General features: G+C 52.6%; 10 protein-coding genes across 10 annotated transcripts; 2 read left to right on the forward strand and 8 right to left on the reverse strand.

Annotated features, from left to right (window-relative positions):
- Positions 1-967: 967 nt before the first annotated feature.
- Z517_05143 (uncharacterized protein) lies at positions 968-1,842 on the reverse strand (the record flags this gene model as incomplete). Its single annotated transcript, XM_013430470.1, has 3 exons — positions 968-1,355; positions 1,433-1,729; positions 1,793-1,842. The coding sequence occupies 3 exons, from the start codon at positions 1,840-1,842 to the stop codon at positions 968-970; spliced, it is 735 nt and encodes a 244-aa protein (XP_013285924.1).
- Positions 1,843-2,480: 638 nt separating this feature from the next.
- On the reverse strand, positions 2,481-4,451 carry Z517_05144 (uncharacterized protein; the record flags this gene model as incomplete). Its single annotated transcript, XM_013430471.1, has 5 exons — positions 2,481-2,707; positions 2,870-2,971; positions 3,057-3,679; positions 3,743-4,245; positions 4,314-4,451. The coding sequence occupies 5 exons, from the start codon at positions 4,449-4,451 to the stop codon at positions 2,481-2,483; spliced, it is 1,593 nt and encodes a 530-aa protein (XP_013285925.1).
- Positions 4,452-6,845: 2,394 nt separating this feature from the next.
- Z517_05145 (uncharacterized protein) lies at positions 6,846-8,681 on the reverse strand (the record flags this gene model as incomplete). Its single annotated transcript, XM_013430472.1, has 3 exons — positions 6,846-7,674; positions 7,726-8,236; positions 8,303-8,681. The coding sequence occupies 3 exons, from the start codon at positions 8,679-8,681 to the stop codon at positions 6,846-6,848; spliced, it is 1,719 nt and encodes a 572-aa protein (XP_013285926.1).
- Positions 8,682-10,548: 1,867 nt separating this feature from the next.
- Positions 10,549-12,885, reverse strand: Z517_05146 (uncharacterized protein; the record flags this gene model as incomplete). The annotated part of the gene is made up of 1 exon (XM_013430473.1): positions 10,549-12,885. The coding sequence occupies one exon, from the start codon at positions 12,883-12,885 to the stop codon at positions 10,549-10,551; it is 2,337 nt and encodes a 778-aa protein (XP_013285927.1).
- A 541-nt stretch (positions 12,886-13,426) lies between these two features.
- Positions 13,427-14,128, reverse strand: Z517_05147 (uncharacterized protein; the record flags this gene model as incomplete). Its single annotated transcript, XM_013430474.1, has 1 exon — positions 13,427-14,128. One exon carries the CDS (start codon positions 14,126-14,128, stop codon positions 13,427-13,429), a length of 702 nt encoding a protein of 233 aa, XP_013285928.1.
- A 682-nt stretch (positions 14,129-14,810) lies between these two features.
- Z517_05148 (uncharacterized protein) lies at positions 14,811-15,715 on the forward strand (the record flags this gene model as incomplete). The annotated part of the gene is made up of 3 exons (XM_013430475.1): positions 14,811-14,889; positions 14,978-15,279; positions 15,350-15,715. The coding sequence occupies 3 exons, from the start codon at positions 14,811-14,813 to the stop codon at positions 15,713-15,715; spliced, it is 747 nt and encodes a 248-aa protein (XP_013285929.1).
- A 219-nt stretch (positions 15,716-15,934) lies between these two features.
- On the reverse strand, positions 15,935-16,942 carry Z517_05149 (uncharacterized protein; the record flags this gene model as incomplete). Its single annotated transcript, XM_013430476.1, has 3 exons — positions 15,935-16,222; positions 16,295-16,521; positions 16,690-16,942. The coding sequence occupies 3 exons, from the start codon at positions 16,940-16,942 to the stop codon at positions 15,935-15,937; spliced, it is 768 nt and encodes a 255-aa protein (XP_013285930.1).
- An 843-nt stretch (positions 16,943-17,785) lies between these two features.
- On the forward strand, positions 17,786-19,788 carry Z517_05150 (uncharacterized protein; the record flags this gene model as incomplete). Its single annotated transcript, XM_013430477.1, has 2 exons — positions 17,786-18,364; positions 18,469-19,788. The coding sequence occupies 2 exons, from the start codon at positions 17,786-17,788 to the stop codon at positions 19,786-19,788; spliced, it is 1,899 nt and encodes a 632-aa protein (XP_013285931.1).
- A 556-nt stretch (positions 19,789-20,344) lies between these two features.
- On the reverse strand, positions 20,345-22,336 carry Z517_05151 (uncharacterized protein; the record flags this gene model as incomplete). The annotated part of the gene is made up of 1 exon (XM_013430478.1): positions 20,345-22,336. One exon carries the CDS (start codon positions 22,334-22,336, stop codon positions 20,345-20,347), a length of 1,992 nt encoding a protein of 663 aa, XP_013285932.1.
- Positions 22,337-23,618: 1,282 nt separating this feature from the next.
- On the reverse strand, positions 23,619-25,504 carry Z517_05152 (calcium/proton exchanger; the record flags this gene model as incomplete). Its single annotated transcript, XM_013430479.1, has 2 exons — positions 23,619-25,444; positions 25,501-25,504. 2 exons carry the CDS (start codon positions 25,502-25,504, stop codon positions 23,619-23,621), a joined length of 1,830 nt encoding a protein of 609 aa, XP_013285933.1.
- Between the last annotated feature and the right edge of the window lie 565 nt (positions 25,505-26,069).

The following is a 26,069-nucleotide window of genomic DNA, read 5'->3' on the forward strand; positions in this document are numbered from 1 at the left end:
CAGCCTCGGCGGAAGAGATTGATGGGTGCGTCATCGTCGCTGTCAACGTCAGCCTTCAGAATCGAACGAGGCACCGGCGGGGGAATGGGAATGAGCGGAGGCGGAGATAAAGCGAACAGCGAGTATGCGACTGCAACAATGTCACTCGATGCGAACCCCCCCCCCGTGGATCGCTGGGGTCTCCATGTGGAGGGGAAGATGAGTTGATTGCGTATCATTTGGTCCGGCATCCCGTTCGACTCCACTCCCTTCAAATATGGTGATGCATCGTCGTCTTGAATTGGCCCGAGACACAGTCGTCTGAAAGTTCCAGCAAGGGGACTTCGACTGCCACATACGGCTCCTCTCCGGTCGAGTCCGTCCGGTATAGCCCTTGGACGCTGGCCGAAGTTCCGAGTGCCCCCTGCATTCTCCTGGATGTCGAGTAGCGGTGGCTAAACCCGACTATAGGAAATGCTGAGCGAAGCATTGCAAAGGTTTAGCCTGATCGGAGATGATGCCACACACATACACACCCACACACACACAATGAGCTTGGGCGTATCGGTAGTGAGAATACGACACACCCCCTGTGGAAAAGAACAGCCATACTACACAATTTATACAACTAAGGGCCAATGATGTTGTCCGTTCTGTTAGTCTAGGGCAGATATAAATAAATTTTTCATTGCCACCTCAGTCACTACAGGGAATCTGGTTGCTACCCCTCCGGTGGACTCGAAACGTACTTGTCCTGTCCCTCGGAACCGACACTTCTCGGAGGACGAAGAGAGCGAGTCTGTGGAATCTTTTTTAAATTGAAAAAGCAAAAGGAGCTCGGGATGCAGAGAGCGGGCGAAATTCCGTCCGCTCAAGCAAAGAAAAAAATAATTCCCCATAGAGGGTCCAGTAGGTGGGCTTCATGTCCACCGGAGAGCAGATAGCCAGACTCGAAATACCACCCGGCCCGAGTTGTGCACAGTTGCCTTCACCATTTCTCAACGGCAGGCCTTATGTCGATTTCATTGGTGAAGCAAGTCCTGGGTTGGGTATGCAGATACCAATATGAGTCGGCAATGGCCTCTGGCTTGATCTTAGCCTCGGGGTGGTCGAACTTCCACTCCTTCGTCCGCTCGATATCAATCACCCCATCAATGATTGCGTGAACTACATGCACGCCCTTGGGCCCAAACTCTCTTGCCAGAGACTGGGCCAGTGCTCTCATCGCAAATTTGCCAGTGGCAAAGGACGCACACAGAGCGGAGCCTTTCATGGCTGCTGTGGCAGATGTGAAAATGAGGGTAGGTGGGTACTCTGCGTTTGTGTTTTTGAGAAGGAGAGGGAGGATGGCCTGAGAGAAGTGGAACGCTCCTCGACTGATCAGATGATAAGTCACATTAGCAAATCTTTCCCCTTTTCCCAAGGTATCAAGTGTCCCCCGTCTTTTACTTACCCGTTGGCTTCCCATCCACTCTCAAACTCTTCGTCCGTCAGCTCCAGGAACGGCTTCCTCACAAATCTGCCTCCAACATTGTAGATTGCGGCTGCGATCGATGCACTTCCTATCTCTTTCTGCAACTGCTCAAAGGCAGCCTTGACACTTTTGCCGTCGGAGGTATCGGTGCTGATGCCAATGGCCTTGCCGCCGGCGGCATTGATCTCGTCCACGACAGGCTCAAAGTTTGCCCGGTTTCGAGCGAGGAGGGCGACGGAATAATGCTGTGCGAAGCGACGAGCGACAGAGGCACCTCTGTCCCGGGGTTAGTATGGGACTTGAGTGAGCTTCCTGATGGATTCCGGGGTCGAGACTTACGTGCCAGGGCCAACACCGGCAACCACAGCCCATGCTTTTTGAGATGCCATCGTGGGAGAAGTCAACCTTTGAACTTCGATGCGAAGTCTATTGTGAGCAGATTGTCTCGCAGCTGTTGTCATACACGTCGGGAAGAGACGCCCAAGTGGAAGGGTAGCGGGCACAAGGCACTTCAATTGAGTCTTGAGTCGGCGACCGAAGAGAGTGAGATCGTCAAACAAAGAGTAATGCAGTCACGTTTTCGTGTCAATCGAGCTTCAGGGGAGACCTTTAAGACTGTTCTCCAAGATCGTCGAGCCCCGCAATGATGTGCTCGCGGGTTACAAATCGACGAACTGGCGGCACCAGTGGTTGTTTCCGAGAATCACTAATCCTAGTAAGTGACATAAACAAGGCTCCCAGAATACGAGGATAGACTGCGATTCAGCATGTGTTTTACCCCGCCATCATTGACCCCAAAGCTCGTCACCGCACTAATTAGTCAGCAATCTACGCCCCCAAACTCACCAGGCACAGGCACAGACACAATTAGAGGAGCCCTGTTAGGATGGACAAGCTTTCTACACCAAGCAGAACAATACACAGCATCGATGATGCCCAGCATTGGTATCCCACCTTCGACAAGTTCCCGCGAACCGCTGCAGTCGACCCTATATGTCATCCCCTCTCTGGCAAATTTCTCCATCTGTCAGACTTTCGACGCCGCCACAGCAGTAGCATCCTCAACCGTCTCGACGACAACATCCGTCTTCGTCCCATCACCGCCAGTCTCCTTCAGTGCGACCTCCCGTGCCCTCTCAGAGCTCACGCACTGGTACTTCTTGAAGTCGCGGACAGAGACGCGGTTCTGGAAGAGCTCGTCCAACTCTTCGAGAGAGCGGTCTTTCATTTCGGGGAGCAGGAAGAAGAAGAAGACTAGACGACACAAAAGCGAGATGACGGTCAGTGATCGGTGCATACTCTTTCGTATTTGACTCCGCGGATTGTGATCAAATCTCGAGGTAGGGGATTGGTCAAAGTTTCCTTTGTGATTGATTCAAAACATATGTGAAGTGGACCGGGACAGGCTCAACTTACGGAAGACACAAAAATTCGACCCTGCCCATATAAATGCATACTTGCCGCCCCAGTTCAATTGGGTCGGATTGATGAAGTAAGGGGCGGTATAAGACGTGAGCCCTGCCAGGAAGGCATGAATGATCAGCACTCACACACCGCACATTCAACATGACGCTGATAATGGACAGATAACAAAGACACTCACAGTTGAAGAAGTAATTGATGCCCGTGCACAGGCCAATGGTGAGGACACGGAGACGTGAGCTGCAGACCTCGGTGGCGATGGGCCAGCTGAGCGTGCCGGAGAAGCCATTGTAGAAGAATCCATAGAGGACCATGAAGGCAACGATGGCCGACCCAGCGGGCTTCGACGTGCCACCCGTGACATACGCGACGCCGATAGCCAGCATGCAGAGCGAAGCCATGGCCGAGCCGAAGAGCATCGAGGTGCGACGCCCAATGACCTTTGTGGTGAAGTAGAGACCCACGAGCACACCGGCGAAGCTACCGCAAGTCGAGATGATCGAGGCCTCGAACGGCTTGTCCACGCCGGCGATCTGGAAGAAGAAGGTGCCATAGCCGATGATGAGCCAGAGCCCGGCGGCCGAGTGCGACATGATGGTGCCCCAGCAGATGATGGTCCGCCTCAAGTCGGTGCCCTTGAAGATGTCAAAGTAAGAAGCCGAAGAGGCCAGTTCCTTTTCCTCCTCAATACCCCGGACCATCTCGACATACTCTTCGTTCAGGAACTCGGGCGCTAGAGAACTGCCTCGAAGTTTCTCGAGAGCCCGTCTCGCCTGCTCGGGTTTGTTGTGCACGAGCAGCCATCTAGAGGTAAGAAAACTCAGCTATATCCTTTGTCACAGTTCAACGACTATTGGGTTTTGGTACCTTGGAGACTCTGGGATGAAGAACATGAAGATGCTCAGAAGAAACGGCACTGCAAACATGGTCGCCAACGGGATCTGGTAGCACAGCTTATTCACATGCTGTTTCGAGTAGTTGTTGGCCACAGCGCCCAGCACACTTCCGATGTTGACCCAGACTCCGAAGAAAGAGACCAGCAGGCCACGAAGATGGGCTGGGGCTACCTCGGCAACCCAGACGTTGGCAAAGGTGATGAAGTATCCGTTGGCCAACCCGATGAGAGCTCTGCCAGCGTAGAGCCCGCCGATGGAAGTCGTGCCGACCTGGACACCCGCGGCCACGAAGTTGATGATCGAGGCCACCCAGATGCCCTCCCGACGACCAAAGTAGCGGGCAAAAGGGGCCGTGACAAAGACACCGGCGATGGTTCCCACGTTGATCAGACTGGTCATCAGCTGCTGTGTCTGCGTGTCAATACCCCAGCCGGTCGGGGAATCGGGGTCACGATATCCAAAGATTTCGAGGAACTGCCACCAGCGTGTCAGTACGGGGACCGAGCTGTATCCCAGATGGACAGGAGTGATGGGACACTTACGCCAATCATGGCCTGGAAACCCCCGACAGTGGCCGTGTCGAAGCCATACTGACAATTTGCCATTGAGACGGCAAGGCAGAACAACAGACATTTCATGTTCGCCTTGATGGGCGTAACCCTCTCTTTGCTGATACCCATGGCTGATCGTTTAGGGGGGATAGATCTTCAAGAGGAAGAAAAGGCCAGAACGCGCAGTGTGCAGTGTGCAAGGTATAGTACGCAGTACTCGCGGATCTTTCTCTTGCCTGTTTTTGTTACAAACAGACAGATCCCTTTTCCCTTTTTTTTCCCCTCCACTACAGTGCGCAACAAAGTGGGCGAGGCAAGGGATTTTTGAAGACGCACACATCCACTATACCAGCATCGGCGCCCACTATACCGACGCGACGGGGCCATAACTACCTTGTCTCCAAATGTGGACGGCACCCTAGTTGCCTAGGTACTCGAAGTATGACCATGACCGTGGTAATGGCTCATAATCTCCCTCCCCGCAGAGATGGGGCTCTTTTTGTCTTTGTGGACGTGGACGTGGGTCAATATACAGATCCGGGGTGGTGACACTGGGGGACATCGGGGACAACTGGGGTAACTAGGGTCAAGAAACCCAAGGATAAATAACTCCAGATGACCACCCTTGAGCCAGACGAGTAAAAGCCCTGCATGGACAAGAAGTTCCAAGAGGCTCTAACGAGTGTCTAAGACTCTGCTTGGAGGTGGACGCCTTGACGCCCCATTCTTGGCTTTTGGGGGGGCCCCCCTTCTTGAGGAGCTTCACAAGTGAGAGTGCCAGCCAACCCTCGCTTTTGATTTATCTCTTCCTCGAGAAAAAAAAGGGAGGAGAAGAGTGCATATGCCGAAGAGAACGTGCCACCTGCCAAGAGACCAAGTCACCAAGCGACCAAGACCCGACCTAAGCACGACTTGTGGTACATGTACGAGGAAGCTTTGCTTGCTTGCTTGTCGTGCTTGCCTGAGAGCCGTACTTGCTTTGCAAGGGAGGAGAAGAGGTGACTGACTGACTGAGAACCGTATATATTATATCATATGCATTATGTAAGACGTAATAATGTTATTGTATATACCCCCGTATTCTGTCCCCACGGACGGCGAGGTGGTGGCGTACTCGATACAGGTAGGTAGGTAGGTAGCCCCGCAATATAGTCTGATAATATAATCCGATATCGTCTGTTTCTGATATGTACATACATACCTACCTAGCTATCAACCTATCGACCTTCCTACGTACCCTCGGCAATATACTGGATTATGGCCCTTTGGGGGCGGGTGTGGGCCACTGGAGTTGGAGTCCATCATCTATTTACACTCTCTCTACCCGACTCGCCGAGTCAGTCACCAGTCACCAAGACACTTAATTTACTCGATATGTAGCACGTTAGTTAGTCAACCGGGTAAGTCAGCAAGTCGGTACGTAAGGTTACTAACGTTTGGTCAATTGATCCACGGCGGAAATAGATCTATCACCGTAGACCGTCGGGCAGGAGATCGTCGTTGGGGGACTGGGGGGGTTTGGAGAAAGCAGACAGAAGGGCGCGAGCCTGTTGACAAAATAAGGGGCACAGCATCCTGTGCTAAATACCTAGTCAGACCGTACTATACTACCCGAATAGAATCCTGAGATGCTTTTCTACCACCATTTATTAGGAATTATTGTTTAATATTAGTATCATTATATAGCTTATATACTCGTTATTGTGTCAAGGAGAAAAAATCCAGAGTTTTACACTTAAAATTTCGAGTAAAGGAGAGAATAACCTCAGAGTATTTTGGTCATTACTTCGCTGTGCCACTTGTTTTGTCACCTGGCTCGGGCGTACCGAACCGAATTCTCGGGTACTCGGTTCAAGGTACGGGGGTATATATCGTGCCATTTGCGTTTCCAAGATTGTGGGGGTGGAATGGAAAGGACAGGACAGGACAGGACAGGACAGGAAAGGATAGGATAGGAAAGAAGGTGGAGGAAAGGTGGGTGGGTGGGTGGGATCTATGTAGAGAGAGAGAGAGAGAGTCAGGCTTTGACGAGTCCGGATCTGCACGATGCCACTACGGAGTAGATGCAGCCAAGTATTCAAGCGTCAAAGCTCAAAGCTCAAAGCTCAAGAGACGTGGGTTCCTCGCCTCGGCGGTGTTGGGAGAGGTAATGAAATATCGGTGATTTAGTACTGGCTACTACTCTGTACTCGGGACATGTAAAATCGTAGAGAGACGAGGGACGAGGGACGAGGGACGAGAGACAAGAGAATACCATGTCCCACAAACACTAGGTACGATAGCTTGAAAGTGATACCTAGATACCCCAATACCTTAGGTATCCAGACAGATCAACAGAGATTAACGGCGACTCAACATCAAACACTCAATGACCCGACCCCGACCCCGATCCCAGTCCAGTGACCATAACCATCTGTGCCATAATCAAACCGGCTAACAAGTAAAGTCTCAATTCCAACCTCTTTCGGAAGGTGAACTCCGTGCTCCTTTTTGTCTGTTTGATACTCGTCAGTCTCAACAAAATCACAAACCCTCCCGCGGCCGCAGAGCCAGACCTTCCATCTCCAGGGCTTCCAAGTCCTGATCTCTTGTCCTTCTCGCATCAGCCCAAAGCTCCACGGCGGTCGGGTTGAGGATAATATCCAACCACATAAACGCCGCCAAACACTCTTCGACTTGGTGCCAGGAGAGAACGTCAATGAACGACATGACGTCGGCGAGTTGCTCCACGAACCACGTCCTCTCGGCGTTTGCGTCGGTGACGCCGTCGTCGACTTGGATCCCGCCCAGCACGAGTGCCCAGAGCATCATGCGCTTACACGTGTCCGGGAAGAGTTGCCATGGGTTCGCCCTCTCGCTCTCCATGATTGCCTCGCGCAGTGCCCCCGCGAGAATTCGGCTCGTGCCGCCGCTGGGGTTCATCGGAAAGAGGATCAGGTTACTATATATGCGTAGGGCGATGCGGGCGATGTCGTAAATGTGGTCCGAGAACGTCTCGGAAATAGAATGCGTCTCATCGTCAACTTCGGTGGTGGGTAAGAGGCTCAGCAGGAGATATTGAGCGTCGTTGCGGGCGTTGACAATATCGGCAAAGACCATGGACGGTCCATACTTGCTCAGATAACAGTCGAGTGCAGTATTGGCGGCCAGCATTGCCCGAACAGTTTGAAGAAGCTCTGGTCTCACAGACGGACGAAGGGGTAGTTGACTCCAGACCGCATATGGAGAATCCCACTTGATCCCTGACTTTGTCAATAAGTGAGACAGGTCTTGCACGGCCGCAAAGGTGGGCGGGCTCATAGGAAGGACATAGAGTCTGGAATTGGTCTGTGAGGCAATGACCAAATCGCATCTGCGTGAGGATTAGCACTCTTCCAAACACTTGACCGCAAGGAAAACTGACAGAGCAACCACGCTGGCAACCCCGACCGATTGGATCTGGGAGCATCCGCCTTTCATGATCACCAGCCGGACCAACGCTTCCGAGTGCGCACTGGGGAATGGATTGGTGCTGTATACGTGCAGAAACTGTGCCGTCCTGAGAGGTGAATGGAAGCGCGATGGTTTCGCCACTTTAAGAAACGACCCTCTCGCCTGGTTGATGAACCCGGCCGAATTGCCAGCAAGCACGATGATGGCTCCAAGCAGCTCGTCAGAGGGTGGGCCAGTCATCTCCTCAATTTCTTGATTGACGAGTTTGATCATCTCGACGCGGTAAGCGAGGCAGAGCTTGGTGAACGCCTTGGTCTTCATATTGGGCCCGCTCAGGAGTTCATAGTTTTCGGCAGATGCAACCATATATGCATAGAATGCAAGCGGAGAGCTCCTGATCGACTCCATATAGGCGTCGTTAACCGGATTCACCACGTTTGGTGCTTTGCTGGGAGTTAAGCCGGGCCAGAAGAGTCTCACGGCTTGTATACCAGGTTAGCCATTCCCAAGCACGAGTTGAATCACCGAGGACGACTACCGGAACGTACCATGATCAACCACTTCGCCTACCAGACCAGGAATATCAGAGACGGCGTAGCGCGCAAAGGGGTCTCCCCTCGCCTGGCTGAGAATGTTGGCAGGGTGATCCTGCGGGCTCTTGTATGGCACGACCGCAACAGAACTCTGCTCTCTATTCTCGGCGTCTTTAGGTAGCTTGCGTCGCGAAGTTGGCTCGCTGTGTGCTTTCCAGGCCAAAAACTTGTGGATGGTTCTCCCTGGTTCAAATTCGACCGCCTTGCGCCTTTTCCGACGTCTCGCCTTGGCTGTATGAGATGCAACTGCGAAGCGCGTTTCATCACTGACCATGTCCGCAGGCTGAGTGATAGTAATGAAGCTCTCCGGCGTTATGAGAGGCTTATCCGCCATCCCTGAATATGTTTTATTGTTGAATACCATTAACAGCAGAAAGCAGGCGCAGATGATAGGCGAACCCGTCGACTGTGGTCGGCGTCTTCAATGATATTGCAGAAGTAGACGTGTGAAGGATGTGATGAAGTCCACCCATCTCCAAGTCCGAGGGTGTCAGTGGACTTTTGATGCTCATGATCCATCACGGCAGTCCTGCTGTGTGGCTAGTCGAAAGGCCAGCTTCACAGACATTCGCTGAAGCTATTGGCGCTCTCCATGCATCAAGATAAACGAACCTACGACAATGTCTGGGACAAAGAGGTTCGAATCTGGAATGAGACGGCGGCGCGATCCCTCAAAACATGATGGCTAAACGGTGTAACTCTTGTAGAGACGGCTGCGATGGTCGATTTCTCCGCTGGTTCCTGAAGCCGAGGGGGAAAGCGACTTCCCAAGTGCCTCGTATTTCGGCTTGGCGATGAATGCCTTTTCGGGGTTGGCTTTGCTTGGTGAGGCTTGGGAGGCAGTGCTGATTAATGGTTCCTCTTCAGCTGTCACCTTGAGACTTCCGCGGGTTGACAGACCTCAAGGTATGGATTCGCTTCTGGGGGCCAAGGCTCGTGTAGACGCGGGATGGCGGTATCGTGTCCCGCTAAAGACCATTTGTGGCATATGGTGAATGCTCCTCGGAGGTTCGTGTATCTCAGATCCCAACCTCGTTTGCACGTCGCAGGCCCGATGATTGGATCATTGACATTTAGCCTCTTGAATGCTGTATTCTTGAGAAAGAAGACGGCCATCTATAGGAGAATCTCTGGTTGTAAGTCTGCTCGGTGCACCATAAGAAAGCAAATGTCAATGCAGGTAGCGGGACAGAGAGAGATGCGATCGGGGCTTAGGAGGATAACGCGTCATATGAACTTGTCAAGCTCCATTCTTGCTTCAGACATAAGCCTCACCTCATGTCCTTAGACGCGAGATAGAAGTGTCTTGGACTTCTGAGGGACTCTGAAGCTTGATGGATTTGACAATCTGATAAAAGTCAGGCGGAAAAGTATGAGTTCGACACGCAGCTCCAACACATTATATATATGTACATATGTATGTATACAAAAAATACTAGGGGCGGTCGTACTGTGTTATATAAGCGTCGTCGCGTTTGTGGTGATATGATCACCTGTGCCTGAATTTGTAGCAAGACGAGGCTGCCGCGACAGGGATAGTAATATGCTGACATCGCGAAGTCTCGATCTCGAGACGGGAAGCAGTGTCCAGGGCCTGTGAGGCACGCAGGGACGATAACCGCGGATCCAGATCCCCAATCTTGTGATCGTAAGCCGCGCTCAGGTCCACCACTCGTCGCTGCAGGAGCCCTTTGACACCCTTTGGCATGTGCTTCTTCGTATTCTGAACCGGCGCTGTCGTCATGGTCCGGACTAATGGTCTGGCTCTGAATTGGAAGAAGCTCATTTGTAGTATTGGCAAGTGGACGATCTTGCTGCACAATTTGTTGGCACATATGATATTCATAGGCCATGTCTCCAACCCTGTTCATGCATGTTAGCTACCTGGATGTTCAGTTCAGGTCTAGACACACCATTACTTCGAACATGCAAACCTTCAGATTTCAGCCCTCTGAGTCTTTTACAATCCCAAAGATAACAGGGATTTTTGTCTCGATCATGAGATGAAGTGTATTCGGTTGTAATAAGGTGGGAGGTGACAGGCCCTCCACTCAAGACTCCAATCATAAACAAGTGTTTGTTGTATTGCCCCGGCATGCAGAAACTTCGTGCAGACGCTTTGCAGCCCTGCAAAATCGATTCGCATCCTTTGCATTGGTACCGTGAGAAGGAGTGATGCCAGCCCGCATGTTCTGAATCAATCACAATTTCGAAGGTCTCCTGCGTTCCATGACGGTTGTCTGATCAGCGTGTGGCGTGGGTTCGGCCTCGTCTGCAAAGATTTGTTGGTTGAGTCTCGCCGCCAGTGAAAGCACACGCGTTGAGACGGCGGCCCCATCGCGCCTGTTTTTCCCTTCTCGACGGTATTGTGCAATCTTCTCAATGAAGTCCCATAAGCGACCGGATGGACTCAATTCTCCAGTGCTTGGATCTCTTTGAGGTGCCCAATCAGGAGCGAGCCGCACGGTGACTTTTGCCTTTGACTCCGTACCTTTCGCGACATCGATAATACCTTCTTCTTGGAACCGATTGTAGGCGTTTTTGAGGGCTTCTTTGTTGACTGCTTCAAAGTAAGACAAATCCCCCTGGTGATACAACGTGCGGCCAGCAAGCTGGGCCATATTTTGAGCTTTTTGCATGTCAACCCAGCCTGCAGACGAGGCCGGAGGCACCAACGCCAGTAAAGAGACGGCACCGAGCCACGCAGCATCCACGAACGGCCAGATGAGGAAACAGTACAAGTCGTAATTCTCTCTGCCTGATTTTCGCTCGGCATCAGAGAGACCTATCATTCTTTCAGAGTCTTCCGTAACTCTGAGGACATCGTCTCGCACCAACCCCTGCATAGCCTGTTCCAGGTTGTGTCGCAAGCCTTGACCCGCAGGAAAGATGAATTCTCCTCGAAACAGTTGCGATAAGAAGGTAACTTTGTCCGTCAACTCGGCTTCAGGCATTCGTTGGTTCGCGCTGCCACCTCCCTGTTTCACCTTGGTGTACAGAGCCGTCGCAATGAGCGCTTCTGAGATGAAGAGGTGGATAGTCATATTTCTGTAGAATGACAGCTGAAAGCGGTCAACAGCGTAATAGGTCTCCTCTGCCAGGCCATCAACTGTACCGACGAGCTTCGGCCCAAGAACATCCAGAGCCCGTTCCACAACATAAGAGGTGGGCATGCCTCTGAAATCGGCCACTTTACCACCGTTTGCCCTTATACGTTTGCAGAGCCAGTCAACTCGACGAACCAGCTCGGATTTGCCAACCCCACGGCCGCGTATTGTCAATAGTACAGTCCCAACGAGGGCCGTGGGCATGATCACCGAAGCCGCATTAATGTCAGAGAGGACTCTGTATCCGAGGGTCCGTAGCAGCCGAAGTCTACTGTTGGAACTTGAGGAAGCTGCTTCGGCGATAGCGGACGGGGTCTGACGAGCTTGCTGCTCCTTGATGAAGTCTTTCAAGCTCCAAGGCTCGTGGAATCTGCAGTCGATGCGACCCAGGTTGAGCGACAGAACAGAGGACGCCGAGATGAAGTCGGCAAGATTCTCCTTCCGTTTGGGGGTTCCCAAGAGTTCGTTGACGTATGAATCGACCTCAATCACTTTGTCGTACTGCAAGGACACCGGGCAAACATATGCGTCTTCCGTTCGGCCTGAAATAACCGAGTCGAGGAGGAATCTGAGGAAGCCAAAGCGAGGTCCTAGTAATTTGCCAGTGCGACTTCTTGTGCCTTCAATGAAACACTCCAGATTGAGTCCCTGTTGGAGTAGGGTATCTAGGTAGGACTGTACGAGTGTCGTATAAAGCTGATCATTCCCGAAGCTTCGCCTAATCCACATGGCCCCAGTGTTTTGTAAGAAGCTGCCGACGAGTGGGAAATTCAGGTTGTCGCCAGCGACGACAACCGGAAGGGTCAGGCCCAGGCGGTAGCACACCAGGTGTAAGGTGACATAGTCAACATGGCTCGTATGCCGGGGTAGAAATATGATGGATTGTTTCTTTTTGGCCGCCAGTGTTGCAACTTCACGGAGTCTTCTGACCTCGGCTTCAGAGACATGGATCGCACTGTATGCTCTGGTGAGCAACTGCGTGGTCCCGTAGAAAGCTGCCCGAATGTACATCTTGCTTTCCATCTTGCAAACCATTTTATCCAGCATGTCAGCGGTGATCTCGATCAGTTGTGACGTGATTTCATGCCTTCGCTTCTCCCTCTCGGGCAAATACATCGGGCTGGTGGTATCCAGGAGATGTTCCTTCTCTTCAACTTTCAAGCGCTCCTCGGTCAACTCGACGATCTTTTGCCGCAAGAGAGGAGACGCCATGACCGTGTTCTTGACATTCGCTGTGTAGCCCGGGTAGAAAACTGGCTGTCCGATTGGATTGTCATAGGCTCGCCATCCCACGCCTCGGACAAACAGTGATATTTCATGTGCGAAGGTGAATGGGTTGGTGCGAAAGCGCTGCATGCGCGTGAGGATGCTGCGATCGGTGAAGTCATCTTGCGAGGCGGGCTCACCCTCGGGCCGGACGAGCTCAGTCATTGATGAGGCTTGTGACAGAAAAGATTGTCAGACCAGCGATGCATCAGTTGCGCAAAAGATATTGTGGGACGTCTTGCAGAGGCTCTTGAACGCCCAGTGATGGCCAGGAAGCAGCCAAGCAGCCAATCGTAAGGTGCGTAGTACCTATGTACAGTATGCCACAGTATGTACAAGTATGCAACGAGTATATTTGGAGGGACGCAGTTCAAGCGACTGTTGCCCCAAAAACACCCCAGACTTTCTGGTTCCCCCCACGACCGTCTTACATAAGCGACATGCCACATCAGCCTTACAGCTCCAGCCTTGTGGTCTCCAGTAAATTTTTTGGATCCCAGCCATTTTCCAATATCCTGTAGGTCGAGGACATACAAGCACGTAGCCGAGCTACAGATATTTCCTATAGGTGCAGATTAAATGACAGGACATTCCATCAAAGGATTTTCCAGCTCTTTCAACCGTGCCTTGGACATGTAGGTATAGTGAACAGTGACATATCTCTATCCCCGTATAGGCTTTGCTCTCGGACAGGGTGTCGGGCTTTTCAATCGACCGTCAAGAGTTGCTCCATAAACCCGCCGATCTGGCGTTCGCGGTCTACAAGATGGACCTCTAAAATCCAATGCAATGGCTGTCCGTCCTTGCCGGTGCGCCTCATTGGCTTCTTGCTGCCCGTGGTTATATAGAATTCGACTTTATCTCCCGGAATCCGCTCGTGCGGGAACTGGCCGACGAGGTGTCCTGCATGGGAGCCACCGAATTCCCATCCTGCTTCTTTGGCTAAATCACAGGTGAAGTGATATAGTTCCTCGCCTGTTATGTCCGGATTGTCCTGGAAGTGCGACTTGACCTTTTTCCACAAGGGCTCTAACGTGTCGCGCAGCCTGGCCTTAACCGGGTCATCTCCAAGCACAAACGTGCGGCCGAAGTCGGCTTCCCAGGCCTCGAAGACTGGGCCTAGATCCACGAAGACGATATCGTCTGTTTGGAGGATGCGATCCGGAGGGTTTTCAGCGTACGGGAACAGCGTGTTCGGTCCGCTTCGAATGACTCGCTTGTGCCAATGGGTTCTGACATCGTAGCGCTTAGCTCCAAGCTCATGGATCTCGTCGCTGAGTTGCTTCTCGCTGACGCCGGGCCGGACTATAGATTCCTCGATCTCATCAAATAGTTTGACGGCTTTTTCCTGCGCCTCTTTGAGATAGGCGGCTCGCTGCTGCTCCGTCGTCAGTGTCTCGGTGGCCATTGTTGGGGTGTTGCTAGCAGAGAAGTGAGGTAAGGAAGATGTTCTGTTTGTATGGAATAAATTTGTACAGCGACAGGGGCGAAGGTATCAATCGAGGTGTTCCAATCATATGTATCGCTTTACTGTACCTCGTACTTCTTGTGCGGAGAATCAATCGCGGGGTTCCTGACTTGCCAGGGTGACCTCGGTCCTTACCCTCCATTAGTGCGCAGAAACTCATGGAGATGACAGACAGTACAAGGTATACCATGGATCAGGAAGAATACTGAAGGTCTCCCACAGACTGTTTCTGTCGAGGTCACCATGTAAGGGGATTTTCGAGATGATTACCCGGTCATAAAAATTGCATTTAACCTTGAAATACACATGGCCTTGTGAGCGAGGCTGATGTCCCCTGTTTGGACATCTACTTACCTAGAAACGAAGCAACGTAGGATCGTATCTTTGTGCAAGGACAACATCAGGAAATGGGTTCATGTTTGAAGCGAACCTGGGCAAAAGGTTAGCGACAGGTACCCGGAAAATCTCAGCCTTGTCATTTTTCACAAGGCTGAGAATGGTTTCCTGACCAATCACACGTCAGTCGCAAATTTCTTGATATTTCTCCCATCACGTCCCCCAAACCCGCAACGACTTTCCCGCTAGATTGAACCAAACCTCAAGGACAACGGCTGCCGCAGCAATGAGGCTCACTGCGGACCTCATCCACAACTCCCTGTCATATCTGAACCCCCTCAAAGAGCGTGAACTCGATCTCCGAGGTACGTCTGAAAAGAGCAGATGCTACACTTTGATTTCTGCAAGAGCATAGTTGACCACACACGCATCTCCTCGTGCAAATCTGTATAGGCCATAAAATCCCCACCATCGAGAACTTGGGCGTCGCAGGCCCGCAAGATGCGATCGACTTCACCGACAATGACATTACCGCCATCTCCAACTTCCCTCTTTCCCCGCGGTTGAACACGTTGCTGTGTGCGCGAAATCGAATACAGAGCGTGGACAAGAGGATAGCAGAACAGATACCGAATCTGACAACGCTGGTCCTGACGTCAAACCATGTCAAGGAACTTGCTGACCTAGAGGGTCTGGCGGCCTGCGGGGCGTTGACACACTTGAGTTTACTGGACAACCCAGTAACGAAGAAAGAGGTAAGCCTGGACCGCGGATCTAGGAGGAGAGAAGCAGAAAAGAGCGCCGTGTGTTGACATCATCCTACAGCACTATAGACTCTATCTCATCTGGTCAATCCCCTCACTACGGTTCCTCGATTTTCAAAAAGTGCGACAAGTAGAACGAGAGCAGGCACAGGAGTTGTTTGGCTCAGCGGAAGCACCCACCGAGTTGGCCACGAAGATCAAGGGACTCAAGAGCCGGACATTCGACGCTTCGTCAAGCGGCGTCAATGGCAAGGCTCCCGCCGCCCAAAAGGGTGTCCGGACACGGTTGACCGAGTCGGAGAAGAAGAGAGTGGAAATGATGATTCAGAAAGCCAAAAGCTTCCAAGAGATCGAGAGAATTGAGAAAGATCTTGCAGAAGGCAGAATACCTGCCGGTGCAGCAGATGCCGATAGGATGGTCTCTTAGGGTTGGTGTTCTACATGGATCGCAAGGGCAACCAGAGTTGTGAAGTCCTACGAGGGACATTTGTACACTGGACACTGGATACGGACATGGAGAATTGCTGTGGTGGCAGCGGTTTACAACCAGTAGCTGCACACCTACAAAGGGGTCTATTTCTGTTGACCAAGGCGCAAACTGCAAAATCAACACAATCCAAACAAACCCTGAGACTCTTCATCTCTACTATTCCAACAAGAACTTTAGAAATGCTTGACTGACAACCAACCCATCATGTGGTAGATTCACCTTGTTCATATGTTCCTGATATGCCTTGTCGTCGAAAATACCTGTTGCATGTCGCGTGCTGATGATTTCTGTCATGATCTCCTGGTTGAATTCCGGATGGCCCTGTACGGTCAGCAGCCTTTTCGGTGAATACATGCCCTGGACCTTGCAAACAGGAGAAGATCCAAGGGCCTCGACGCCTTCCGGGTAGTAGAAAACACAGTCACGGTGCATTTGGTGGAGGCGCTGTTTAGCAATCATGTCAGCAAGAGGGGGAATCTGAACAGGGTCCGTGCAGGTCAAGGTTACACAACATACGATCTTATCGACACCAAAGACTTCCTTTCCCTTTTCCGATAGCTGGACATCGTTCACTGCTGCCTCCCAGCCCTGAGGATTCCGTCCGACCTCTGCCTTCAAAGCGCGGCCCACGATCTGGTGGCCGAAACACACGCCGATGACCCGAACCGTCGTCTCTGACAGGATCTTCGCCGTGTAGTCGACCAACTTGTTGATCCAAGGTGTGTCTGCAAAGGAATCGTGTCCTGTATTGATCCTCATACATCAGCGTTGGCCGTTCCTCCACTATTTACTTGCTGTTGGATCGCTGGGACCGCAGGAGAACCATTGCATCGAATCTTTCGTCTGAGCGTCCACATCCCAATCCCTTCTCTCAACAGCTCCTCAACAGCAGCAGGACAAACAAAACTCACTGGAACCGGTGATCAAAATGGCGTCAATGGTTGCAGGATCGGGATACTGGTCTGGATTCAATTCGACCTGCCAGACGGAAAACTGGAGGCTGTCATCCGGGTCCAAGTCAGGTCGATCCAAGGCTCTGGCTCCTGATCGGAGCAAGAACTCAAACACACCACCATAACCATGGAACCTTTTCTTGGTCTCCGGCAGCGGGGTATCACATTCGAGGACTGCGATACGCAGGGTTCGAGGGACCTTCAGATTCATCTTCTCTCCTCCTCATCGGGCAAGCAGTGAGGGCCCGAGTCTGCAGACTGTATCTCAGCCAAAATCAAAGCAACAAGGTGTTCACCGCCGGCACCGCAGCAAGCACCGTGAGAAGGGCGTCAGAGACATTTCCATTATCTAATCGCGGATATAGCAGCCACACTATTATTCCAGCGTGTGGGCAGCCAAGTCGCGTCATTTGACTCTCGATATCGCCTCATTGTCTGCCGTTTTTACGCATCGCTCTTCTCCATCCTCTCTATCTTTGGCGCCTCTGATTGATAATGTGTTCTGGCTCTTATTGGCTGGAGGCGAATCTCGGCTGTCAAGTCGATGCAAGGGGCGTCAAGAGGCGCCGCGGGATGATCTTCTGCACAGTACCGGATCCGGCCTTCCCGTGGCGGATCTACACATTCGACGTGGTCAGCTCATTGCCATTCGCGGCTGCCCGTCTTGGAAAAGCCGCAGGCTCTTGTATTTCTGAGCATCAGAACATCAGAACATCGACAGGGTTTCGGCAAGAGCATCCTGGCTCTGTTGTTGCAGGAAGAACTTGCCATGCGGGTAGAGATCATGGTTACAACAAGATGGGTCATGGTCAGCATTCTATTATCCCAGGCCCTCGTTCGGCCGCACTTTAGCTCTCACTCAACAAGCGTTCTGTTGTTGCCCCTCAGCTTTATGAATCCATCCTGGCCACCAAGAACCCGCGGCTGAGGCTGTTTAATGACATCTGACGCAACGGCAAAGCCGTTATATGCTGCCTATGAGGCCGTGACTGGCTTTTGTGCCCAACACTCCAGATCCGATCCTCGAAGGACCTCCCAGTGACCGCGCATGACCATGAAGAGCCACGACGAAAGACCGCTGATCGATACGACAGCAACGCCAGGCCCGTACATTGAAGCCGGTATCGAGGAGCGTACGGGTGCCCAGCCTACTGAAACAACAAGTTTGCTCGCCCATCGGAATCGCACAAGTCGCTCTGGTGTTCACTATCGAGACTGCATCTCGGGCCCTCGGTTCCATTTTCTGTTCTGGAGCACAATTTTCGGTTGCTCGATTGCTTTTTTTGACACCACATTGATGGCTTCTTCCCACCCCGTCATTACTTCATACTTTGAGGCCTCCAATGCTGCTTCCTGGCTTAGCACTGTCTTTTATCTGACTTCGACGGTATTTCAGCCAGTGTACGGCCGTGTCTCGGACACGGTCGGTCGGCGACCGGCGTTGCTGTTCGCCATTATCATGTTCTTCGCCAGCACGCTATGGTGCGGTGCAGCTGGCAGTATTGGCAGTTTCATCGCCGCCAGAGCGGTAAGTGGACTGGGAGCCGGAGGAGTGATTGCCCTTGGAGGGATCTTGACCAGTGACATTGTCAAAATCGAGTACAGGGGGATTTATCAAAGTTATTTCAATTTGGTACGTTTCCCGGCCTCAAGAGTGAATCATCCTCCGCCACTTTGATACCGCCGATTCGACACTGAATACCTGATGTCTCTTTCTGCTAACATGATTAAATTCAGTCGTACGGAGCAGGCAATGGACTGGGCGCCGCCTTGGGAGGCTTTCTCTGCGACTACTTCGGCTGGCGCGCTGCCTTTTTCTTGCAGCTGCCCTTCATCGCCGTTTATGGTATCCTCGCTATTTTTTCTTGCCCTGATAACCTGGGCCCAAATCTTGCAAAGACCCAAGGGAAGACACTGAGCCAAGCATTCAAAAGCTTTGACACTTATGGAATGTTTGGCATGATCCTCACAGTCTCTGGCCTCATCCTGGGGGTAAATCTGGGCGGGAATGTGTTCATCTGGACACACCCCTTTGTCATCAGCAGCCTGGTTATCTCTGCCATCGCAGGTGTCTCCTTGGTTTTTGCGGAGCGCAAAGCCGAACGTCCTATCCTCCCTCTCAGACTTTTCTCGACGATACCCATTGCGAATGTTATAGGAAGCAATTTTATTGCCTCCTTAATCTCCAATACGGTCTTGTTCAATGTTCCACTCTACCTCCAAGCCGTTCGACAGACTTCGCCGACGACTTCTGGTCTTTACCTGGTTCCTCCTCTAGTCGGCTCTAGCATCGCCGCCATGCTAACAGGACTTTACATTACCCTCAGACGACGCATGAAGCCGCCGATGGTGCTGGCTTCAATCATGGGACTCGGTGGCTCGATTGCTGTAACGTGCCTATCAGCAGACACGCCTACCTCACTTCTACCCCTTCTGATTCCCGTTGTCTCGATTGGCCAAGGATTCTTTTTCCCAGCAGGAACGATTGCTGTCCTTGCCCTCAACTCCCAGGAGGACCAAGCTGTGGCCACCACCACACTCGGTCTTGTCCGCAACCTCGGCTCCATTATGGGCGTGGCCTTGAGTAGCTGGGTGTTGCAGAATGCGCTGCCGATATACTTGAACAGATACGTCACAGCACCAGACGCCGCGACCAAACGAGAGATCATTCGTACTGTGAGGGAATCCATCAATTCGATTCGGAATTTGGATCCCTTGCACAAGAGACAGGTCATTGATGCGTATGCGTCGAGCTTGAGAGCGACTTTTCTCTTGAGCATCATCTTCTCCATTCTATCTATTTTGCTCATTTGGCCTACCCAGCTTCCCAGTTTGCAAACGCAAGAGGACATGGATAAAAATGAGACAGCTGTTTTTACCCCGGAATCGAGCGACGACTATGAAGAGGAAGAGGATGAAGCCGACGCGCGAGCGTTGCTGGCTACGCCGATCTACTCCATTGTGCGAACGTTCACTGGCGGTACAAATCGGAGTCCAAGATCAACATCTTTGGATGGGATTCTGGAAAGGAGAGCAAGTTTCGACACAAACTTGTAGGTGTTACAGCGGGCACAGATGGACGGTGCCATACAAGCCATCCTGGAGGAGACTACAAAACTGGTCAGAAAGAGAAACCGACGAAAGACACATCTGGCGACTCCTGCACGACTTGGGGTGGAGTTGCGTATCGCCGCCAAGGGCAATTTCGACCCGACGCAGCTTGCGCAGCTTGGAAGTAGAGGGTTGTCAGGGGGTTGTCTGTGGGATTGATATTGAGCAGGAGCTGTTTCCTGGCTTTGAACGAGCAGCACGAGGCGAGATAGTCAGGACGATGCTGTCTAAATCGATAGATGGACCCAAGTCTCTCGCGAAAATAGCTCCGATATCTTTCTGACTACAGTTTGCTGTACATTTCAGAAGATGCTCCGTGAACTCGGCCTGACAGCTTGGCCATCTTTGGCGGTATGATATCCCCGTCTAAGAAGAGCAAGTCCACCTTAGGATTGAGAAAAGGATGCTGTCATCGCAGAGCTGGTCACTCGTCACTCGTCAGCGGTCACTTATTTCCAATCCAATTGACATTGAACCCGGTGATCTGCGTGTCTGCCCTGTGCTAGCCCAGCGACTCTCCCGCGCGCTGGAACACGACCTTGAATTTCTCGGGTACGTCAAACTTGCCCATCCGCACGTCGACAAAGTGCAGGCCTCGACCTCGACAAAAGGCCTTGTCAGCGAGTAACTCGTCGAGGTGGCGCCAGGTCGAGACCTCGTAGGTGCGCACGGGGTAGAAATCATTTTCTGAGGAGGCATCGTAGTCATCATCGTCGTCCTCGTCGACGTCCTTGTTGTTAGTAGGTCCATCAGATGACGAACGTGACCGCCCCGCCGACTTGGAGTTGGAGTTCGAGAGCTGTTCCTGTTCGTCGCTCGCGCCAAACGCGCGCGCCAACTCCCCGTACCGCCAGGGCGCCAGGTCGTTGTAGTCCTCGTGCATGCCGTGGATCTGGCGCTCGTACGCGTACCCGGCGTTGTTGACCAGGAAGATGGTCGCGGGGATCCTGTAGCGGATCATGGTGCCCAGTTCCTGCGCCGTGACTTGGAAGCCGCCGTCGCCGTCGAGGAGGATCGTGCGGCCGCGGGGGATTGGTGACTGTGTTGTTCGTGTGGGATTTCCGTGAGCATCCCGTTGGTGGCGAAAACCATGTTGATGATGTGTATGCTGTCGAGCCAAACTCACACCCATGGTCAGTGGCAGCATGTGTCCGATCGAGAACCACTGGCCCGACGCGATGGTTTGGGCCCCCCTGGGCAGAACGAGATCCCGACCACCGAGGATCGGCGTCGCGTTTCCCAGGACCACGATGTCGTGCGGTCGAAGGTACGCGCTGAGCCGGAGGTAGAAGGACGTTTGGTCGATGGGGCCGTCGAGGTCAACACCCACACCCACACTCGCATAGGCTGGCGGCTGGATGGTGCGGAAATCCCCCAGAGACGTGACGTCGGGCGACGCGACGGCCGCGCGATCAATCTGGCGCGTCAGCCGGGCGAGGAATCGTTCGAGATTGATAGGTTCCTTCTTGGCCCCGGCATCCGTGATTGGCCTAGGACCGGTAGGATCGTGGATCGAGTTCTTCTCCAGCGTAATCGTCCTGTCGGCCTCTGGGATGACCTTCCACGACAGCGTCTGCGTGTCGGAGAACATGGGCCCAAAGGCGATCACCAGGTCCGCGTCATGCACGTACGGCATCGTGTCGATCTGCCCGACGGGGCCCGAGTGGACGCCGTAGTAGTTTGGGAGGGCGTGCTCGACCATGCCGTTGCCCGAGGGCATGCACAGCGTGGGGATTCCCGAGGCGTGGACAAAGGCGTTGATCGCACCGCGCAGTTGTCGCACGCCGCCGCCGCTGTCGACCAGCACCAGGGGCTGTTTGGCGGCGTAGATCTTTTGCACGAGGTCGTCGACGAGTTTCCTCCCGCGATTATTCTTCTTCTCCGACTCGTCGTTGTCGTCGCCAGCGGTCACGTCTTTCGTGGACAGTGGCTCCTCAAGCAGTCTCTCCCCGTCGACCACTTCCTTGGACGCCATGTCCGCCGGAAGCTCGATGTACGCGGGCCTGCTCTCCCTCAGCGCGGCGAGGATGGTCCGATCAATCTGCTCGGGTGCGGTGGCTTCGTCGACAAGGTTCGCCTGCGCGACGGTGACGTGCCTGGCCATCTCGGCGAAGACCCTGGGCCGCCCGTCGCCGAGGGTGTGGTGGACGTTCCTCCTCTGGTCCTGCAGCCGGCGCTGGGGGGTCCCCACGATCGACACCACGGGGACGTGTTCGCTGAAGCTGCCCGCCACGGCGTTGATGGCGCTCAGCTCGCCCACGCCGTACGTCGTCAGCAGCGCCCCGAGGCCGCGCACCCGCGCGTACCCGTCCGCGGCGTACCCCGCGCTCAGCTCGTTGCAGGTGCCCACCCATTTCACCCCGGCCGGCGCGAGGTAGTCGAGCGCCCTGAGCGTGAAGTCGCCGGGCACGCCGTGGATGGCGTGCACGCCCTGCTGCCGCAGCCGCGTGAAGAGGTACTTGGCTACTGTGGTCCTGCCACCGTGACTCACCATTGGATTGAGGGGGGTGAATCTGCTCGCTTTCTTCTCTGACTATACATACAGAACAAGCCAAGCAGATTTGTTTGCGGATTGCCTGAAGACTTGAAAACTCCCCCTCCCACTTAAAAGACGAGACGAGACGTAAACGCGAGGCTACGAGGTCATGTAAGCAACGCGTAATGAACCACACGCATATCTGCAATCTCTTCGGTGCGTACCGGAAAATGGAATCTGGAGGCCCTAATGGCCAGACCACGGCTGAGAGCGTAAACGCTGAGGTATGGTTTACGATTGTGATGTTGTAAGATGAGAAACCCAGCATTGACCGAGGTCCTCGAACTGGTCGTTCTCGTCACGGCCACGGCGGGGCTTGGATTGCAGCCTTGCATCAGACAAGGCTGAGACGCCCTTTTTGGGAGTCACGGGTTCCAAAGAGACCAGACAGGTTCGCAGTAAGATTACGAGGTACGCGCATAAAGACGGATCGCTTCGTTGCAAGACAAGACATTTTGCAGTATTTTTCAATTTTTGTGTGTGTTCGAGGCTAATGTTACAAGCCCAGTGTTTAGATTTTCATTTCTGCCCAACAGTCGTGACAGAAGCGATTCGCCATGCTCTCTGCTTTGAACCTCGTTCAAGGTTGCAAATAAAGTCTGGGCTACTCTTATCATGACATCTTCCATCCCTGTTTCAGCATCACAGCTCCGTTGCTTCCATTCTGAATGGCCTACTCAACGAATCGTGGGCCATGTTTCCTTGCCATAGGAATCATCCCACGAGCATGAACGCTCACGCAAGTTCTTCGGGTAGTCTCCCCGAAACGATGCGGCAGCGAAATATCTGCGCATTGCTTGGCCTATGCACCAGTTTGGAAACCCGAATTGGGATTATCGCAAGGGTTGTTTTTGTTTACCGGGTCGATCATACGACATGGCGTGATATGCTTCGCAGCCTAAATAAGCGAGTCGAGAGCTGCTCGTGGGTACGGTTGAAGTGATAACGACATGTCGCCGTGTCAGGTTCCAAGGAAAATGGGCTCGAGATGGCCAAATATCGTGAGTGCCGCTCGACAAATAGCGACCGGATGTGCAGGTAGATGAGATGGATTGTTGAGCCTTGTGTTGAGATTCTCAAATCCAATAAAGTGGTGCGATGAAGTTGATTAAAAGTTGTAGTAGCTCATTTTGTAGAGATACACCACCAATATCCATCGGCATCCTGTGCCGGACTGCCCTGCAATCGCTCGCTCCCAAACCCGATAGAAAATTTCGAATAGAGTAACATGGAAAGATAATCATGAATCGCTCGGGCAGTCGCTGAGGCCGGGTGCGGTGGGATAAAACCAGGCGGCGACCGCAATGATGATGTACAAAGTCATCAGCAAGATACCCTCAAGGTAATGTGACTTGCCGTCGCTAATCAGGTAGTTGACGAGTAGAACGGCCACGAACAAGACTGCGATCTGGAAGCCATCAAAGAACAAAGTCATATCGTCTTTGCCAATGATCCAGCCCAAAACAACCACGAATGGGAGTACCAGAAGTGCAATTTGCATACTGGAGCCGACAGCGACACCGATGGCCAAATCCATCTTGTCTTTCACGGCAACTGTGACGGCCGTTGCGTGCTCTGCAGCATTGCCGACGATCGGAAGTAATATGAGCCCGACAAAATTTTTCGAAATGCCACCCCCGCAGGTGATGGCGTTGATTGAATCAACCAAGAATTCGGCGTTCAGGGCAACAAGGACTGTGGAGATTGTCAATGTCAGCACAGCAACCCAGATGGATAGTTGAGGTTGTTCAGGCTCATCCTCCACGGGCTCTGGAGTCTCGGCTCCTGGTGCTTTCTTAGAGCGGAGCTTATCAGGAATCACGGCATTCTTGAACTTGGTGCCCACGTCGCGCGTCTCATTCTTCGCACTAGGGGCGTTGTAGATTGCCGAGTGGCTTTTGAGTTGGAAAAAGAGGTAGCAAGCATAGACAATGAGGAGAAGGATGGCTGTGCCTCTGCTCAATTCTGCCACACCGGGTTTGGCGTTCTCGGTCGTAGCGGTCTCGGTGTTGGAGGTGCCATTTCCGGTTCGAGCCCATTGTTCAAAGGCGGTAGGGATAATCAGACTGCTGACGGCCAAGAAGAGCAAACTCGAGGCAGTCTGAGCCACTGTGATGTTGAATGCCTGTTCCATGCGATTAACACCCCCGAAGAAAAAGCACATGCCCATGACCAGCAGAAGATTCGACAGCATGCTACCAATCAAAGAAGTTTGAACGATCAAGACTTGATCTTTCGCCAGAGCAATGATGGAAACAATCAGCTCGACCGCATTGCCAAAGGAGGCGTTAAGCAAGCCACCAAGAACTTCGCCGGTCCTCAAAGCAATCTCTTCAGTAGCATAACTCAACATAGCCGCCAAAGGGATGATGGCGATGAAGTTGATGACGAAAACCGCAACAGGATCAACATCGGCGTAGTTGACCGCAATGCCAACCGGCGAGGCAATGAGAAGGACATTGATCCAGGAGTTGAACAGTGTGGCCCGGATTTGACTCCACGCGGTGAATACTGGCTTGTCCTTGCCATCGTCATCCTTCTCTTGTCGGGAGTCACGGCTGAAGATGGTCTTGATGCCGTGTTTCTCGACGTTTTTGTCGCCCGAAGTACGGTTGCGCAGCGAACCCCCCTCTTCTGTTTGACTGGGCTTGCCATATGTGTACGTGTCGCTGCTCAGCCCATCTTCAGTTCCCGTCCGAAACTCGTCTCCAAGACCTCTTTCCGAATTTGCTGGACTCAGAGAGCGAGGCACGTCGACTTGATTGCCAGGCGCATTGGGCGTTGTAGAAGATCTAGCATTTGGTGTCGTCGCCGCGTGTCTCACAGACGGATTCACTCCAAGTTCTTCACCCCTCTCTCTCGATGAAGAAGGCCGATAGTCATTGGGATCGTCGGTTCTGGTAACGGTCAGGGGCGAGCCATTACCGTCGCCGTTCTCAATGCGCCGCAACGTATTCGATCTGGAATTGGGTTTCCATTTCGCAAAGGGATTTCTGATGGGCAAATTGGCTTCGTCATTCGGATCATTGTACCACGCGGCAACTTTGGCCTGGTGGCGAAACTTGTCTGCGTTCTAGTTAGGACGCGATGCAGAGTCAATGGGTGTGTGCAGGGTTACTGACGCATTTTTCAGCACTCTAACCTCTGCGCTCTCCTATTGAATGTCTCGGTTGTCTTGAAAGAGCGATATTGAACTGTGCAAAAGACCGCCAGATTTTTACAATACAGTGGTGTGGGTGGACAAATATGGTCAAGATAGATGGGCCACAGGGTGGGATGTGTGGTCGCTGCCTTTTGAGATACGTGGGAGGATGTCAGAGGTTGCACAGCCCCAATACAATGCAGCAGGGAAGACTGAAAAGCGGTAATGAGCGTTTGGCGTAACACTAGATGTGCAGTGAGGTGAAAGGATGATGATGGTGATGATGCAAAACAGGGAAATCGGGCAGAAATCAAGAGTACCGAACCAGTAATTGAAAGGGGGCCCCTTGGCGAAATGAAGGGAGGTTTGAGAGAATTGCAGGGCATGGTTCAGCTAGAGAATGATCGGTAAACTATAGCAAACGCGGAATGCGATCTGAGGATGGGTAGGACCGAATAGTGTGTCTGTCTGTTTGTCTATGATGAAACAAGGGGTTTGGTATTCCTCTTCCTGGTAGGATACGGGGTGGTGCAGGATGTGGCGATGGTG

Source organism: Fonsecaea pedrosoi, assembly GCF_000835455.1.
Source record: "Fonsecaea pedrosoi CBS 271.37 unplaced genomic scaffold supercont1.3, whole genome shotgun sequence".
Classification (NCBI taxonomy): Eukaryota; Fungi; Ascomycota; class Eurotiomycetes; order Chaetothyriales; family Herpotrichiellaceae; genus Fonsecaea; species Fonsecaea pedrosoi.